At 30.8% G+C, this 18,374-nt stretch overlaps 1 protein-coding gene across 1 annotated transcript in view; it reads right to left on the reverse strand.

Moving 5' to 3' along the window:
• The window catches only part of LOC145326502 (uncharacterized), a 109,977-nt gene that overhangs the window by 47,872 nt on the left and 43,731 nt on the right, over positions 1–18,374 (reverse strand). Inside the window, exons 3-9 of the mRNA XM_080169877.1 lie at positions 7,416–7,518; positions 5,925–6,441; positions 5,407–5,543; positions 4,542–5,026; positions 4,077–4,232; positions 2,957–3,083; positions 2,489–2,659 (exon numbers count right to left, since the gene is read on the reverse strand). Of these exons, the coding sequence (XP_080026003.1) occupies positions 2,489–2,659; positions 2,957–3,083; positions 4,077–4,232; positions 4,542–5,026; positions 5,407–5,543; positions 5,925–6,441; positions 7,416–7,518 (1,696 nt within the window). The remainder of the gene's footprint in view (positions 1–2,488; positions 2,660–2,956; positions 3,084–4,076; positions 4,233–4,541; positions 5,027–5,406; positions 5,544–5,924; positions 6,442–7,415; positions 7,519–18,374) is intronic.

Below are 18,374 nucleotides of genomic sequence, written 5' to 3' on the forward strand. Positions count from 1 at the left end.
TTTGATCCAATCCAGACATTTTTTAGCGAGAACACTTTTAAGCAAAAAAAATAATGCTGGTACTTTAATATAAACACGTTCTCTCATTCGTTGGCTTCAAATCTTGTACTGTTACTAAAAATTGATTGATTGAAAAAAAAGCAGGAAAATAAATTTTTAAATAATAATTTTATCTACTGAAGGGTAATTTTATTGATCATAATTGAGGATGTACATTAATATATCGACCATTTTTTTTATGCAAAGCTATTCCATAGTTGTTGGTATAGCTGTTTAATAGATCTTAAGCAACTTTATTGTTCCTTTAATATGAAATAATGTATGAGTATCACACTTTCATAAAAGTACCGCACACATATCACCAAATGTGTGTGAGTATGTGTGTGTGTGTATGTGTGTGAGTGTGTGAGTGTGTGTACTCACATGTCAATGCAAACGGTCTAGGTTAACGCAAAAAAGATTTAAAGTTTTGACAGGTACCCGTAAGGATCTGCATCCTTTCTTACTAGTGTTAGACAGGGACCTACAGGGTTAAGGTAATGACCGATGAATTTATGTACATCCACAATGATGATGCACAAAGTTATCCATTCTGTAGGTTATAATTAGTGGTTGAAACGTTTTGACACTCAACTTATTGAACCAACCAATAAATTTATCATAAAACTTTGTGGACATCCCAATGCCCCCCCCCCTGGCCCCTCCTTTAGTGTTAGCACTGTTCAATTTAGGTTGATATTATATCAATATGTAGGATTAGTGTCAGTGTTAGAATTCTTTGTAAGTAATAGGTTTATAATTAGGTATCAGCTATTACCACTTTAATCATTAAAAAAAACTGACATGTAAGTCAATAAAATGGCTTATAGAATTATCAAGATTTCTAGGTGCTTAAATTAAAGAAATATTAAAAATCCGAGATAGAAAAAAGTTATGTTTATGAAAATTCTTACATACAATTAGGTAGCCTAAAATCTCGCAAACCATTTGACCAATATGGTTCTTCTTTACTGCAAGCCCATGGAAAGATTATGACTAGTTTTAAGGAGGGTACCTCCTCCCTCCCCCTGTTATCTTTTATAAAGAATTTAAGATTTACTTCATGTGTACTATATAATCATTCCAAAGACTATAACCATTATATTTTATGTGTTACTTCAATAGCTCTCTCAGTAATGAGCTTTGCTCTACAAAAGTCCTTAACCTTTAAAGCACACATACAAATGACAATCATAATAATGGACTCTATCTCACAAATTGCTCTGGAACATATTTTTATCCCATTAGAAAGAAATAAGGTTATTTTTGTCTATAATATAAGAGTTTTTAATTTTTGAGGTTTCACTTAGGTTTTTGGGTTTGTTTTAGGCTATTTTACTACCGGGCACTAACCCTTCAAATACTAGGGGTGTATATATACACAGAAGGGTTTATACTTGTTATGACTGATAACTGTTTCAATTAAAGTAATTTTAATTTTATTTTAGAGTCAAATCTTCATAAAAAACATAATTAAGCATTATGATTTTAAACCAAGATTTCATGCAGAAGTTAATTTGTGTACAAACTATTTAGGAATTCATTTACAGAAAACATTTAATATTTTCAAAGAAAATTATGGGAACTTAAGAACTAAAGATAGAAGTTTAAGACAGTAAGGCACATAAATACATTTCTGATTATTTGAGCAGGTCCTTTCTCTAATATTTGTTATTATGTCATTCTTATTTTGCTGCTCTCGAATACTTAATTGAGTCAGCCCATTAGAAGTAATTTGTATTCCCATATGTCTAATGAGAAGTGAATGATATCCTATTATAAATTTAAATAAATACTGGTTTATGTAAAAAAAAGGTTTACTCATTACCCCAACTGTAATAATGGAAAGTTCTTCATAAAGCATTATGAAACCTGACAATTTAGCTTTTTTTTATATAAATTAATGTTAACATGCAGTATAATTTGCTTTTTTTGTGCTGGGAATTTTTATACTTTTAAAACAATAATTTGAAATTTTATATCTTCCAAGGATTTACTTTTAAATAGGTATTTGTAGATTCTGAAAAGTAAAATGAAAATTGGTTTTAAGAATGAGAAAATTTGTATCTTATTTTAATCATAACATTGATGGTTTGACAGTTGCCCCATTTTAATTTTGTTATTTAGCTTTGGTTGTGCTTCCCCACAAAGTACCTAATGAGCACTGAAACCTTTTATCCAAAGCAAACCCCTTGCAGGGAGACCTATACATGCGGTGCAATAACTCCGCGGTGCTACCCAGTTTCCAATACAACCTTACCTAATCTGACCTAAAGTAAAATCAAACCTCAACCCCTTTTTATTTTAAATGTAACTCAAATATAAGTGGGGTTCGGGGTCAGTGCTCGCTAAGGCATTTTGAGGGAAATTGCCAGATAATCAAATTAATATCACAGAGTAATTTTAATTCTATTATACACAGTTTTACTATGATTAAATATGATCCTACCTGTTTTTGGAGATTTATGTGACTGCATCTCCTCCCCCTCCTCATCTATCTGGACAACCTTGGTCCCATAAATCTCCTCCAGTATTTCATCAGCCAGCGACCTCGTGGCCGAGTCCTCCGAGTCCAGCGAGTCATGGGTCAACTTCCCATAGATCTCGTTGAATATTTCATCTAGAAAACACAGAGTTGAAGTAGCTATTTCTAAGATAATAATGTAGAAAGAAGCTTTAAAACAGTTCTGTTAACAAAGCTTTGCTAATTATAAATGTATTTAGTTTGCCTGAAAAACTCTTAGTATTATAAAGGACAAAATTAGTTAGTGGAAGGCAAGACTCCAAAGGTGGGGGAAAATAAAAAAAACAATAAAAACTGGGATGTCCCTAAGGGGAGGGCTAATCCCTTTCCTCGTCCCTCCTCCCCTTGGACGTAATCATCCCCATTTTAAACAAACAAACAAAATGCACGAACCTGCAAAATTTGTCGAGGCAGGTATAATATTGAACTTAGCCAGGCCTAGTTCATCATCCTGCTGTTCATCCCCTCCACCACCACGACCAAGGGTGTTATGGCGGACTATGTCGCTCAACAGCTCATACTAAAATAAATAATCAGTTCAAAAGTATTCAAATTAATTTTAAACATAAATATTTGTAGTTGGGCTTACGACAATTGAATCAGTAGAAAAAAAACTAAGGTCGGGGGTTTATTCCCCCCTCCCCCCCCCCCCCAAAAAAAAAAGACAAACAAAGAAAACAACATTTTCTAACAAAACAAAGTTGTAACTGGCATATAAAACTTTAGGCTTTTTATCAGTCACTATCGTCTATTTAACATTCAAATTTTATTAGTGACTTTTTATACATTAAGAATTTTAGGAATTTCTCTACATATAAATTGCAATAGTTTAAGAACAGAAAGAAACTACATACTTCAAATTCAATTAAAAATTAATAGACAGACATTAACTGGTAAAAATTGGCATGAATACAGAGGAATTTTTATTCAAGATTTAAATCTTTTTATTTGATGTCTGTGCATGGTGCAAATAATTATTCATAGAATCACTTTACATTTCTTTGTTTCAATATTTTTATCAATTTTTCATTTTGTTACTATTTGAATTTATTATAAGAACATTTAATAAATAACAATGATCTTTCTTTCCAAACATATTCTTTTTAGATTTGATCGATTCAATGGATATATTAATACTTGGATCTTACACAAGATTTTAATGTTCTCTAATAAAGTAAAACAAGCAGCGGGCTAAAAAAACGATTCCCCTCTTCCATACCCTTTTACTTATCCCCTCCTCTCCTACTGGATGAGCGAACTGACCTATAAATGAGTTCCATGTTAGCATGCTAAATTGACGACAATTATTCCCCTGTCATAATATCCATGTATATTCTACATCCATTAAGTAACTTTTCTATTAGGCAGGCATACAGCATTGAGGGATAGAGCAATGAAAAATAAAATACTAATCCTAAACTTAAGCATAATTCAATTTCTGTCATTGTTTATTTTACGATATTTAAATTGTCTTTATCTGTCCTTAAAAAACAAGAGACAAAATGTTACGTACCTGATTAGGAGGAATAACATGGTAGATATTATCTGTACTGCTCTCCTCCATCAGGTCCTCCTCCCTCTCCTCGATGATGACCTCCTCCAGCTGCATGGCCATGGCCTTCCTCAGGGGCTTCCTACGCTGGTACTTGCGGTACCGGTTCTCCGTCTCCTGAAAATAATCAACCCTATTTACAGAAGAATAAGATAAAGAAAGGATAATCATAGCTTGACAGACGGACACACAGTTGTATACAAGATGCTTTTTTGAAAAGAGTAAAAAAAATTAACCTATCTTAAATAGCAGACGAGAAAACACAGTTCCCATATAGTGATAAGAGCTTACAGACGGATCGACAAAGTTAATTATAGAGAAGCTTTGCTAATGAAAATTTAATACTTTAAAGAGGCATAGAAAAGACAACATGGGGTTGAAATTTTTAAAAATATTCAATTGAAGATCTTTATTAAAGTTCCATACCTGGTTATTGGCCAGTCTGGACTTCATATTCACAAGATCAGCAAATCCTTCCCCAGTAAAACTTAGAGAATCCTCTTGTTCATCGTCAACAAACGTGGCAGGAGTAGAGTCATCAATTAGGTCAGTGGGTGGCATATCTTTGTCATTAAGATCAGTGTTAGATGTTTCATCTGCTAATGTAGATGGATTGTCACCCGTGTTTGTTGATACACTTTCATTATCAACTAATTGGTTAGCGGTTAAGTCACCAGTATTATCACCAACCAGTTTATCCTCATAGTCACTTAATTTTTCAATTTTTTGATCACTTAAAGCAACTTTAGGTCTATGATTAATTGTGTTGTTAATTTTTAAATTCGGGGATTTTGCGACAATTTCTTTGCGCATTTGTTGGTGTGGTTGTTGGGGTGAGTGAAGCACAGCTGTTGTTACAGTATTGTTGTTGTTGTTGTTTTGGGTAACTTTTGAGTGTTGTTGTCTTGCCGCCTTTATTACAAATCAAAATTTAGCTTAGCATTTAGAATTGTTTTTAGCCTAGGCCAAAATTAAATAACAATAAGAATTTGAAACCTAAACAGCTTATCGATTACTAAGTTCAATGACAAAATCTAATGGCTTATCCTCTTAGGATTTTTTTTTCAATCTAGAAAATTTTATACCCCCCACCCTGTGGGGGGTACAAAAAAATAGGTTAGGTTAGGTTAGATTGGGTTATAGGCTAGGGTGCTGCGGCCATGATCATTACGTTGTCGGGAGGGGAGGACCGCACGAAGTTCGCCTTTGGTTGATCGAATTGAAAAAATATCATAAACAATCAAACAAAATGGAATTTAATTCATAATTTTAATATCTAAATTTTATTTTTCCTGTCTTTGCTGTGCATCCTGATGTTCCCAATAGTTGTCCCACTCCTCCGCCTTTAACCTTGTCCTCCTGATGTAATCATACGGATCCTTGGGACCAGGGGAGGGGCGGCGCTGCTTCGATGGGTCAAATGTGGACCTACGAACAAATAACACATTATGACAGGTATTTTCAGTTATTTTGAAGCTCTATATAGTGCCTATAAAACAGATAAATTTAAAAAAATGGTCTAAGTATCATAAATGACGTCACGTTCCTATTCGGGTCATTTCGGAAATACGTTTTCAAATTTATCCCCTTTTTATTGGCACTACAAAGAGCTTCATTATTTTTCTTAGGATACTTTGATGGACGGACAAACTAATGTACAGATGACTCTAGTTAGACAATTGTTTTTATATTTGAAAATGTAAACTCTAGAGTACTAGGATACTTGTGATAGCACGAAAGTGTTATAAACAAAACGACGGACACGGATATATTGTAGAGTTTAATCACCACTAAAAAATATAACTATACCTTGATGATTGTTCAAGGGAAGGACTAGATAAGTTTGGTAGCCTAGCTCGGATCTGAGGTTTTCTGGCGGCTACACTCCCGCCTGGCAGTCTGTCCAGATTACACCGCCTGCAGCGGACGCCGTTGCCAGACTTGGACCTGACAGAATCTTTGCCAGAGTCGGGACAACGGCAGATGCCAGCTGGCACATTGCCAGCTACAGCTCCAGGATGATTAGAGTAAATGTATTCTTTGTGTGCTGCGCTGCTGGAGGGAACGGGAACTGGTGTGTAGCCGAATACGCCGGGCTCCCAGCCGTTATACGCAACGTAGTGATAGTTAACGCCTTGTGGACTTCGCACTGTTCGGTAGCCAGGATGGCCGGAGTGATAGCCAACCGGCGGCAGCTTGTGGTGGTGGTAGCCAGGGTACAGGCCGTAAACGGCGGTGGCAGGGTGCGGCGGATGGTGGCCGGAACCCGCCACTGATCCGCCGGCCGACAACACATGGTCAGGTACAGCGGTTCTGTGCTCAGGTTCTAAATATAAAACAGTTGAAAAAATAACAGGGGAGAGATAATTGTTCCTTTTAGTGCACCTTTAGACTTTTATATAAACTATTATGCTTTTTGTCTGTATGTTAAGATGTCGCTAACAGCTGAATTCATAGGGTTCTAGTTATAGAATAGAAATAGAAGAGTAGAAGAATATTCTGAACCCTTTTTTCGTCAAATCTAAGAGAGAACATTCCTAGCAGACAAAAGTATTGTTTACTTTCGACTCAAGCTGATGTGGATTCTTAAAAAATGATAGACTCGCTATTCGATAGTGAGGCAAAATTATTTTTGTGAAAAATCATCCAAAAGCACATTAAAAATCTACAAAAATTAAACAAAATCATATGTTAATAACCCTCTTAAGATTTTATTTCATTTTTGTAATTTTTTTTATTCGATTTTGGAGGATTTTTCACAAAAATAATTTTGCCTCACCAGCGAGTTGCCAGCCTAACTTTTTTTTTAAGAATCCAACTTTGTTTCAAGCTTTCAAATTGTAAACGAAATTTTTGGGCAATTAATTCTGATTCCGCAAAGCTTTCTACTAAGAAAATATACTGTTAACAGCTGACTTTTATGTATGTATGAAATGAAAAAAAACATGCCTTCGTAGGAAAATGTGTACATAATTTCAACCAATGAGATCCAATGTAAATTCCGATGCGATTCTCCTATTGGCTCAATCAGACATTCCCTCTCTTTCTTAGTACCTTTATTAGTTATAGGAAGACTTTACATAATTCCCAGTATGTTTTTATGCTTTTTTCATTCCCCCTCAAATACAGGGCGACAAAACAAAGGAATAAGCTGGTAATAAATATTTTCAAGTATTAGAAGTCCTAGTCCCATCACAAACATTTCATTCACGCTAGTAGACTTCATACAAATTTAATCTAAGGGTTGATTGTCCATTGTATTTCAGCATTTAGACTTATAATCGGTATAATTACTTTTACCTGACAATGCTTGTTGGTTGTTGGTTGATCCACGTCCAGAAACAGATGCGAGCTTGTCCAGAGTCCGACTCAGCCGCTCTGCCAGGCTACGCTTCTTCTGCTCCTAAAATAAAAAAAAAGATTAGTTTTCATGAGAATTGATGCCTTTTCAAATGAATAGAAGTTTTCTAAATGCAAAATCTTTAGAGACTAGGGACAAAGTCACAAGTAGCTTAATATAGTGCAACTAAAATAAAGATGATAAAAAATCATTGTCATTTACATACCCGCGGAAAACTATTTATAAACCTACGTCAGAAAATAAATCCTCCAATTTAAAAGAAAAATAACAAATAGTCCATATTATTTCTCTTTTAAGAGTTTTATAAACTTACATAAATACAGCTGTTAATTGTGATAAACTTACCCCCAAGTTAAATAATATGTGCACATAGAGCAGCAAAAAAAAATTCTACAAAAGTGATAGATGCAAGTTTATATTGCAAACAAGTCAAAATTTAATAATGTGAGCATTAAAAAAAGTGGTAAAGTAGGTAGATAGTCTTTTGTGTGAAAAATTGTCATTTGCTATTTTGTTTATTCTGCTATAATGTAAGACAACCCAAGTAAACAATGTGTTTAAGGCATAAGGATGACACAACTAATTCTATACATGGTGTTCTAACAATCATGGAAGTGCAAATTTTTAGCATATTTACAATTCAATGTAAAACGTTATTCTTTTTTAACAAGAACTATTATGTTTATTGAAATTATTGACAATAAATCACTGAATATGAAAATTCAATTGGATAACATGTTTTAAAAATTATGTATACAAAATCAGTAGTTTTAGCGTTATTTTAATACGTCAGACTTTACGTTAAACATACCAAAAGTTTCTTGTTGCATCTCTACAAAACATAAAATGAGATAAAATATTTCGTTCTTGATGCAATATTATTTTTGTGATTTTGTGTCAACATATTTCTTTGAAACTTTCTCTCAAGACACTATAGTCTTGAGTCAGTCCAGAAATGCAAATATAGTCTTCGAGTCTTGTAGAATTATGTATTTAGGGTGGTTCTCTGATATTATTCACATTTGAATCATCAAGGGAGGGAGGTGACATTATAGTTTTAAAATATGCTGGTCCAAATATGCTGAACATCATTATATCATTTATAATATTAAAAAATGTTGGAACTTTTATCAAATCTTGATTATGTTGGTACAGATAGATAGATTTGTAATATAATATTATATTTGCCAATATAATTGTAAGTGGACTATGTATGTTCAAAATAAAAAATAATAAAAAATGTTTTGCCATTTAAATTACAATCATGCTGTATCAAAATTGCTCTTAAAACCTATAAAGCCTTTAGATGAAAAAAATTCTTCATATTTTCTATATATTCTACAATTAACCTTTAATAAAATAATAATTATTCTTTTATATCATTTGTTTTATGAGAACAAAATGATATTTACAACAAGAGCATACAACTTCAGACCAATTACTAAAAAATGTGTAAAATGGTTACAAAAATGAACAATTTACACAAGAAAAAAGTATCTCAATGTCATGAAACGTAATTGTTTTAATATTTTACATTTAAAGGGTCTGAATTAGATTTTAATGACACAAATTAATTGATATTATTCTCCAGTAGCCTGGGAATATTATTTTGCACTTTTGATTGAGTTTACTTAGAGTGTTCAAATTATCCCCTTTCAAATCTTAGAAAATCTGCAGCAGACCAATCAGTATCATGAATCTGCTGACGCAGCCATTTGCAAGCTACAAAAGTAAAAAAACAAAAGGAAACTTTTTATACATCTAGAATAATTCGTCTAATGTTAAAAATTTTATTGAATTAAAATTATTGTTTTGCATTTGAAAGATTCTTTCTTGAAAATGCAAATTTCTTTTGATAATGAATCATGAAAATGACATATGAATTTTGTTAAATGATTTATTACAATCTTAATTTGTGGATTATGAATTGTTATCTTGACTTTTGGAAAAGTTGGAGAACATGATTAATATTTCATTTTCGGAGACAAATGCCCAAATATGTTATCTGTGCAAAAATTGACAAATTTCAGTAAATGAAGGTTAAGTAACTCATGAAATTGTACCATAACTTTTTACGCAGCTTGCAAAAGGTAACAAGGATAATCACTTTCAATTGTAGCAATGTAAAATTAATTGGATATTTTTGGACTTTTTAAGAAGTTTTTTAAAAAGGCAGAGTTTAATTTTTTTATGTAAGATTTTTAAGGTTTGTAAAAAAAACTCAAGAAACATTTAGATTCTAGTAAAATTATTTACATTCTACACCTAACATTAAAAATAAAAAAAAATCTAATGTACATATGTTTGAAGTAAGAATTATAAAGTGAAAATGCTTTGAAGTGTGAAAATTGTTATGACAGGGATATCATACTAAAAACTCCTCACCTCTCCTAAAATAGCCCCCTGTAGGCCAGTATTTAAATATATAATATTCATTTACGAAAGATGAATATATTAAAATTCAGCTTGTCAGTTTTTTTTGCATAAAAATGAGAAAATGCTATGTATGGTAATTACTTAATTTTAGGAAACTCGTAAACAAGGATGATAACTTTCATGGCAAGCTAATAGAGGTTGTTTAAATGAATAAACACAAAAAATATCGAAATAACCTAAGACAAGTCAGTCAGTCAGACAAATATACACACAACTTTAAATATCGACATATTTGACATACAGGCAGACTAACAAACAGACAGATATACAGAATAACAAACAGACAGATAAACTGATTAACAAACAGACAGAGAAACATAATTGAATGAAAAAAATACAAGCAAAAGTGAATACATAAATCATACACAAACATCAAACAAAGCATTACAGACAGACAAACAGATCTACAGTAAACAACAAAAAGTATATTTAAAAACCGAAGTTTATTTGTATGATGGGGCGAAGAAAATTTTACTTGATTTTGTCATGCCAATTTCACGCATTTTCAGAGTTGAGAAACAGGCCTTTAACAGTTTATGTAATAGAGTTTTTCATAGACTGCCTGTCAATTTTCCAAGATTTGTATAAATTTGCAATTGAGGTATCGTCAAAACAGTTAAGGCAGTCTAAAAAAACTATTATGATTTCTTTTTTTTAAGTCATAATGATTTTTGCTGATAAAATAACAATAAACAATGTATGTTGTCTGGCAGAAAAGTTAGGGGCAAAATAATGTTGGAAGAATTAAGCCAAGAAAAATAAAAAATAACTCTATTGGCTTTATTACTGAATTTCTAGCCAGCAATAATATAATTTGGACATTAAAACAAAACTGCAAAACATAATTTTTGGATATTTTCTTTTAGTTCTTAGTTTCTTGAGTTATTGTCGTTATTTACTAAGTATATTTGCGATAACTTTTATTTAATGAAATCTTCCAATTTTTAACATGTACAAAACGGCCTGCTTAATTGCTTCAAGATCCATGTCAGATCTATATAGGAAATAAATGTCTATAAACGAGCTCAAGTTTTCCAAGGAATATATGATTAAAACTCATAGTGCTCCAATAATCCATAATAAACTCTCATTGCCCAGAACGATAAGACCCATTATTTTACTTTATTAAAAATAAATTCATTTTTTTTATTTCATGTTGCTATTTACCTTATATTGATGTATTTAATTTCTAATCATAAAAAAGAAAATTAAAATTTATAATATGATAAATTTAAGAAAACTATGTTTTAAAAGAATTCGATTGTGGCGACATTTTGTGTGTTCAAATATTAAACTAAAATTGTAATCATCATCATTAACCCTTTGGTGATGGTAATGTAAAGATAAAAATATAATTTAAAAAAATCTTTTAAAAATCATTTAAATTATTAAATATTTACTTTCTTTTAGATAGTAATGCCAGGTGAGGAAAATAGATTTATTGAGAAATAGATATGCATATAGAAAACTAGCCAATAGGGAGATAATTATATCGAGCCAACTCTAGTCTATAATATGCAAAACACGCTGTTAGGCAGTAATATACAGCAAATGTGACTCAACAATGATAATTTATAACTGACGGATAAGTTCTAGTATGCTATTTATTAATTTCAATAGTAATGTATGAATACTAAGCCAGGTTGGTTATGCTTGCATATGTGTGAGGAGAATCCTTATGTTATGGTGTCACATCTCTTCCACCAAAATTCCATAACTGTCAAAACCTTCATGTTAGCCAAAAGACGCGTTGAAAAAAAATTTTTTTTTGTGTTAGCAAAAAGAGTTTTGCTATCTAATAATATATGGAACTGATATCTTTTATGAATAATTCTTTGTGGAAGTGATGTTCATTTTATAGTACTTAAATAGAAATTCACAATAGCCTCTTTCAAAATAAACTTTTTGCTAACATACATAATACAAACCAAAAAATGTAAGATTGTTTAAAACTGGGACAGCCTAATAAAAAAAACATAATCATAGCTATGAATGCCAATGTATAATAATATAAAACTGGGACAGCCTAATGAACAAATATAATCCTAGCTATGAATGCCAATGTGTAATAATATGAAACTGGGACAGCCTAATGAACAAATATAATCCTAGCTATGAATGCCAATGTGTAATAATATAAAACTGGGACAGCCTAATGAACAAATATAATCCTAGCTATGAATGCCAATGGTACTCAACAAACATGCGTTACTTGGAAGATGTTTATACAATATACATTCCAACAAACAAAAAAGTCCAAAATAGCGCAGAATAAACTAGCTAACAATATTATTGAAAGTAAAGTATAATACCTACAGAAAAGATAAAAAATTAGTAGCTCAAAATAAAATAATATTTGAAAGGTATTAAGAGAAAAATAACAATTTCCTTGAATAGCTAAAAATATTTTTGCTACAGTGTATGATACAATTATTGAATATACTTAGAGATTGAATTCTATTTCAATTGTAGGTATGTTGTAAGCATTAACAATGTAAATGCACCATTTTTGGGTTTTATTACTCATTTGAAATCACATACTTAAACATATTAATACTTTTCAAAATCACTATCATCATTTTTTCTTAAAGTAACTTTCAGGATAAACTCTTTAATTAAGTGTGCGATTCTAATTCCCTTAGTTTCAGATTTCTAAAGGGATAAGACAATGACCGATAAATTTATGTAGATCCCAAATGATGATACTCAAAATAACCCCTTTTGTAGATTAAAATTAGGGGTTGAAACGTTTGAACACTCAACTCAATGAATCAATCAAAATTCTCCAAATTTGTTAAGCCAACGAATAAGAAACTTTATTTTAAAACTTTGGACACTAGTGTAATAAACAGGTCATTGTCCCCACTGTCTTTGGACACAAATGCCAATAGAAATGATGCACTTGAAGTTAATAGTTAGGGGGATATGTTATTTTATAATGATTTACATACTAAACTTACACCTTTTTACATCTGAAAGGGAACTGATGTTTCACCCTTTAAAGGTATACCAAGCGAGAGGAAAAAACACATAAGATTAACCTTTGGCTCATAAATTGTATTGCTAATTTTGTATAATTTCACAATTCTAATATTAGGCTTGCTATTCTGTATCTATCGTATGTCCAAATTTTTTTCTATGCTACTACGGACATATAAATTACTATCATAAAAGTGCACCGTACACAAAAAAAACACATATCTTAATTTTTAGATATTTTACATTGATATAATTTGACTTATAATTACTTCTTAAGCAACAAAATAAATATTGTACCATGCGATAATATTCACGTTATGGCACTTCATGTGAGAAAATCTGTATATCCGTAATGATTTAGTGCCTTTCTACATAAAATGTTTAGAATTTAAATGGTTATATATGTTTGGAATACAATAAACTATAAAAATCGTATGTGAAGTGCAGACAGAAATGGATGTTACTTCATTGCCGTTAATATGTCTATCTTACACGAAAAATACTGTCCATAAAATGCGCAGCTCAAGAAGAAACATAAAAAAGGAGCACCTTATAAATTAATGAAATAAAAAAATGCACTAAAATAATTCATAAAAAAATCTACGAAAAGTTAATAAAGATTTTACAAGGATGAGGTCTTATAATAAGAATATTAATAATAATACAAACTATGAAATAAAACAGTATATTTGTGCATATTAATTTTAATCATGTAATTTTAAGTAAATGCAATCTACCATTAAGAAAAGGATACGTTAATATAGATGCATGTTGAATAAGACTTCTGTTAATTTTATATCAATTATCGTTCCTCCTCTATTAATATTTATTAGAGGAACAAAGGTGAAAAACAATAAAAATATTTAGCTTGGGCAAAATAAACAACCAAACATTACATAATTCTAAAGTAAAATCTTTGAATTTGTATCTTCCTCTAGGTATGTGTGCATATATTTATACACAAATTTGGTGTTTTTTCACTTCCGCAAATCAACACATTCATATATAATTCGCAAATTTATCCAAAGACAATGAAATAAGAAGATTTGTTAAATGAAATTGAAACAAATGTGAAAGAATAGATTATGCTGTTATAATATGCAGTCATGATAATGTATATATTGACAGGGGAAAATTTGTCGCCAATCTCGTCATTTATTGGTCATTTCGTTCATCCATTTGGAGTGGATTTCGTTATTACAGCCAGCTACGTCAATTACTTTTTAAGGTATATGAAAATATGGTGCAATATCCAAGTAACATATATCGATTGTCCTGATAATTTTAATATTTTAACACATTCGTGGGTAAATGAATGAACAGCTACACATTTTTGCATGCTTTAGATCAATAGGTAAGATTTATGCAGGGAAAGCTGTTTTCACACATACAGGTGTCCAAATAAAACAACTTATTTTGGGAAATGTGTGTAAAAGTGACAAGCATCATACCATATAAGTCGAGAGAATGTGCGTTCTTTCTTCTTCTATTTATCAATACATTTCCTATATAGGCCATAAGGTTTTCTATTACTGTTTAATAAATTATTGTTATTTTCTTTCTTCTAAACAATATACGATTAGTTAGTTAGCTGAGCTACTTTAAAATATGCCTTTGTATTCATTATATGTAACTGAAAGAACGTTCATTATTCTTAAAGGTCTGACATTTATGTTTTGAAGCCTACTTAGGACCTTTTTATAAAACCTCACATATTACCAAAGTGACCAATATGCCCCCCTGTGATCAAGTATAACAGAACTATACAATGTTAATATATTAAAGGAAAGCAATACAAGGGGAAGGGTTTACATAACTCTGTATCTTAACCCCGGAACCTGTGCTGTGCTTACTTTCCATTGGGTCTTTGAATATAAGCCAATAGCGTCGCAAATATTAATCTAGCCAAGAGGCTACAAAAGAGCAGACAATTTGCTAGCAAACGAAAAAGGTTCCTAACACTGGATCCAGGTTGTTGTATGGGTTAACCGTCTATACTTTATACATATATTGTTAATAAACTAATGCGATGCCAATTTTTTAAATATAATCTTTTGCTACTTACAACAACATTATAATCAAGCATGTCTATAAATGTTCAGGGGGCCTATGGTTTGTCCACTAGAATAAAAAAGGAAAATTGCCGGACTTTTCTTGCAGACAATGGTATTTAAGTACCAAAGAGAAAATATACATTATGGAGTTATGAAACTTAGTATGCATCCAATCCAGCAATATTTTCATATTTACATAGTGTTCATATACATACACAATTAGAACAATAGCAAATAAATAATAAGGGGTTTTTAATGAATGTAGAAAAGCAGTGCAGTGGAGAATGGAATTTTTGTGCTGTTGTAATAAAGTTGAAAAGTGTTTTTTTTTGTCTGTAGCAAAGGATCTAGCTAACCGCTGAATCAATAATAAGGTTTTCCTTTACATAGTAGATTCTCATAGGTCCTGGAAAGATTTATAGCTATTTTGGGGGAGAATAACATCACCACCGCCCCCTCACAGACAAAAACCCTCCATATTTTCTTTTTACTTTTTTTACTAAAATAAAAATGGGCGGAAGGGTCGAATTCAGGTCCCCATCACCTCTTAGTGCTACTGCTCATAGATGCCTCTACAGACATTACAGATAACCTGAAGCTTCCATTATTTTTTTGTTTCCAAATATTAAAATTTTCCCTGTCTGTTTATGTTTGTATTTTGATTTCCTTGTTTTTTTTCTTTCACCACTACACTTCCATAATTGATGAAAACTAAATTTTACTGTTAAATTCAATTGAAATTGACAAGAACAAAAGACACCAAAAACTTTAAATTGAATTTGAATAAAGAGAAAGAGAGTAAAAAAAATTCTTTATGATTGTTCTGAATTTTGGATAAATGGATGGTCGTGCTTTCAACATAATTTGCAGTCACATAGATAATTATCATGAAAGAGATTTGTAAAAAAAAAGAAATAAGATAAATTTGGTAAAATGCCACAGTTGGCAAAATGTCAGCCATAATCACTTAAATACTATAAAGTCGAGCAATAATAATGTATAATATATGCCATTTATAACATTTATTTTATGCCATAAAGTCGACATAAAATATAACAATAACATGCTTTTATGTTTGATAGAGCCACTAAAGTTTAAAGTTATTTTGACTGACATATCATAAAAATGCTAGAATTTAATTTTTGTTTATGTCGTTTCAAACATTAAGTATCATTGCTAAAAGCATATATTCTACAATAAAATGCAAATATGGTAAATATTAACACCATTCGCTTGATTAAGTTAGGACCGATTATTTGATGTTCATCCCTAATGATGATAAACAAAATTGCCCCGTCTGTAGATTACAATTAGTTGTTGAAACGTTTATACAGCCAAATATCCTCTTCCTCACTGAATACTTTAAAATAAATTCTTTGATCAATACTGTGTCTGTCATGTTTATGAGATTAATTGTCCTTGTCCTTGATAAAATATAACAATGACAAATGATTTGGTGGGTATCACCTTTGCAGTTTGGTAGTATAAGTAAGCAGGGAAGGAGGGAACATTGCGCTGTTTATTACAATAATCCTCAAACTTTTATAGCAAAGTTTTCTTATTCGTTTTCTCAATAACTTTGGGACTTTTTATTGGTTGGTTCATTAAATTCAGTGTCCAAAAATTTCATCACTAATTGTTTAATTTAGAGGGGTAATTTTGTGTATCATCATTGGGATTGCACATCAATTTATCGGTCATTGGCTTATCCCTTTATATCCCTGGAGTATATCCCTGGCTTTCTTTCTCCTCATGTTTTTATGAAACAGGTGAAAGGGTTAATTCCAGGAATATGAAATTATTTAATGGTATTTGTTTCTTAGGTTTTTTTTACCAGATATTAGATTTAAATCTTGGTGCTTTTCCTCACAGTGCCCTTCGAGCACAGAAACTAGAATCAATCTTTTTTATTTCCTATGCTAACTACCCTGTGGGGCCTATATACATGCGGTGTCTTAACCCTGCGGGGCTATCCTGAAGCAAAAATAACCTAACCTAACCTGACCTAAAGTAAAAAAACAGAAAATATTCAGCATTACATAAATATATATCTACCATGAATTTAAATATATATCAATGAAAATATTATATGTTAGAATTAATTCATGATAAAACTAATTTAGCTTAAGTTCAATCTGATTTAAGTATTTTTTTGTATAAACACTATATCTTTTTTTGACTACTTTCTCATGATGTATTAAAGAAATTACAAATCATCCCTCACCATATTTATACACTATTCAATAAAGTCTTTATACTAAATTTTCTGACCTAAATAAGATTTTAAACTAGATCATGATTTCTTCAAAAAGATAGCCTTAGTTCAAAGAAGGATAACTGCTTTTAGATTTTAACCCTAAATGAAATAAGCTACAAATTATGCCAAATATGTAATTCTAGTATAAGATTCCAAGTATTTCTAACATTATCAACATGAATTAAGTTTGAAAGGAATTAAGAAAATAAAATTGACAAGAAAATAATCTTAGAACTTTTTTACTTGTAACCCCACCCTAAGTAATCTCTGGTAATAAGAGATTTAAATTAATCCTTCTCCTGCTAAGCTAAAGTGTCATTCAACCTTTCTTTAAAAAAGTGTTTAAATAATCAAGAAAAATTACATGTAAGTATTTATATTTATGAATGTAATTATTTAAAGAAACTGGATTACATTGAGCATAGTAAGATATTGTAAACGGCTGTAATTGACAGATACGTCATTTTCAGGAAAGCTTCTAAAGGTCTTAATCTGCTCAGTATTTGACTTTGCAACTAGATGCAAAGAAAGTAACTACTAGTTTTATAAAAGTGTTCAAGAGAGAATTTGAGAACAAATTCAATCAGTAATTATTAACTTTGTGTGTTTTGTGGGACAACTTTTTGAAAACATTCTGCTTTTTAATCAAGATTTGCTTGGATGGATGAATTTAAATTTTATTTTAATTAATAAAAACATTTACAAGAAAATAAACAAAACATTTGAATAGAAAGTAATATAAATTTCTTTTGACACTTAATGTTTCACACTTTTTGATTTTAAATGTTTTAATATATTTAATTATTTTACAAGAAATATTTTATTTTTATATAAATAATTTGCTTTTAAAATATACTTTTTCAAAGCTTTGCAGAAAAACCATGTATAACAAAAATTTGAATGAAACATGTAATTTTTATTTATTGTTCTGGGACAACTGTCTTATATTCTTTAGTATTTTTAGAATTAAAAAGGTATATGGATAATGAAGGAAAAGTATTTTGCCATATCTTCAAATAGAATTGATTAAGGATAAATATGATAAGAAGATTAAATTTTGTGAAACATGAACTTGCCTCCAAATATTTTGTCAGTCAAAAAAATGAAGAAAATGTTTGTTTTTCTTTTTTTCTGAACTTCGTGCACATTGAGTATTTTATGATTTCTTATTA

This window comes from Acartia tonsa, chromosome 1, assembly GCF_053477335.1.
Source record: "Acartia tonsa isolate MP-2025a chromosome 1, ASM5347733v1, whole genome shotgun sequence".
Lineage (NCBI taxonomy): Eukaryota > Metazoa > Arthropoda > Copepoda > Calanoida > Acartiidae > Acartia > Acartia tonsa.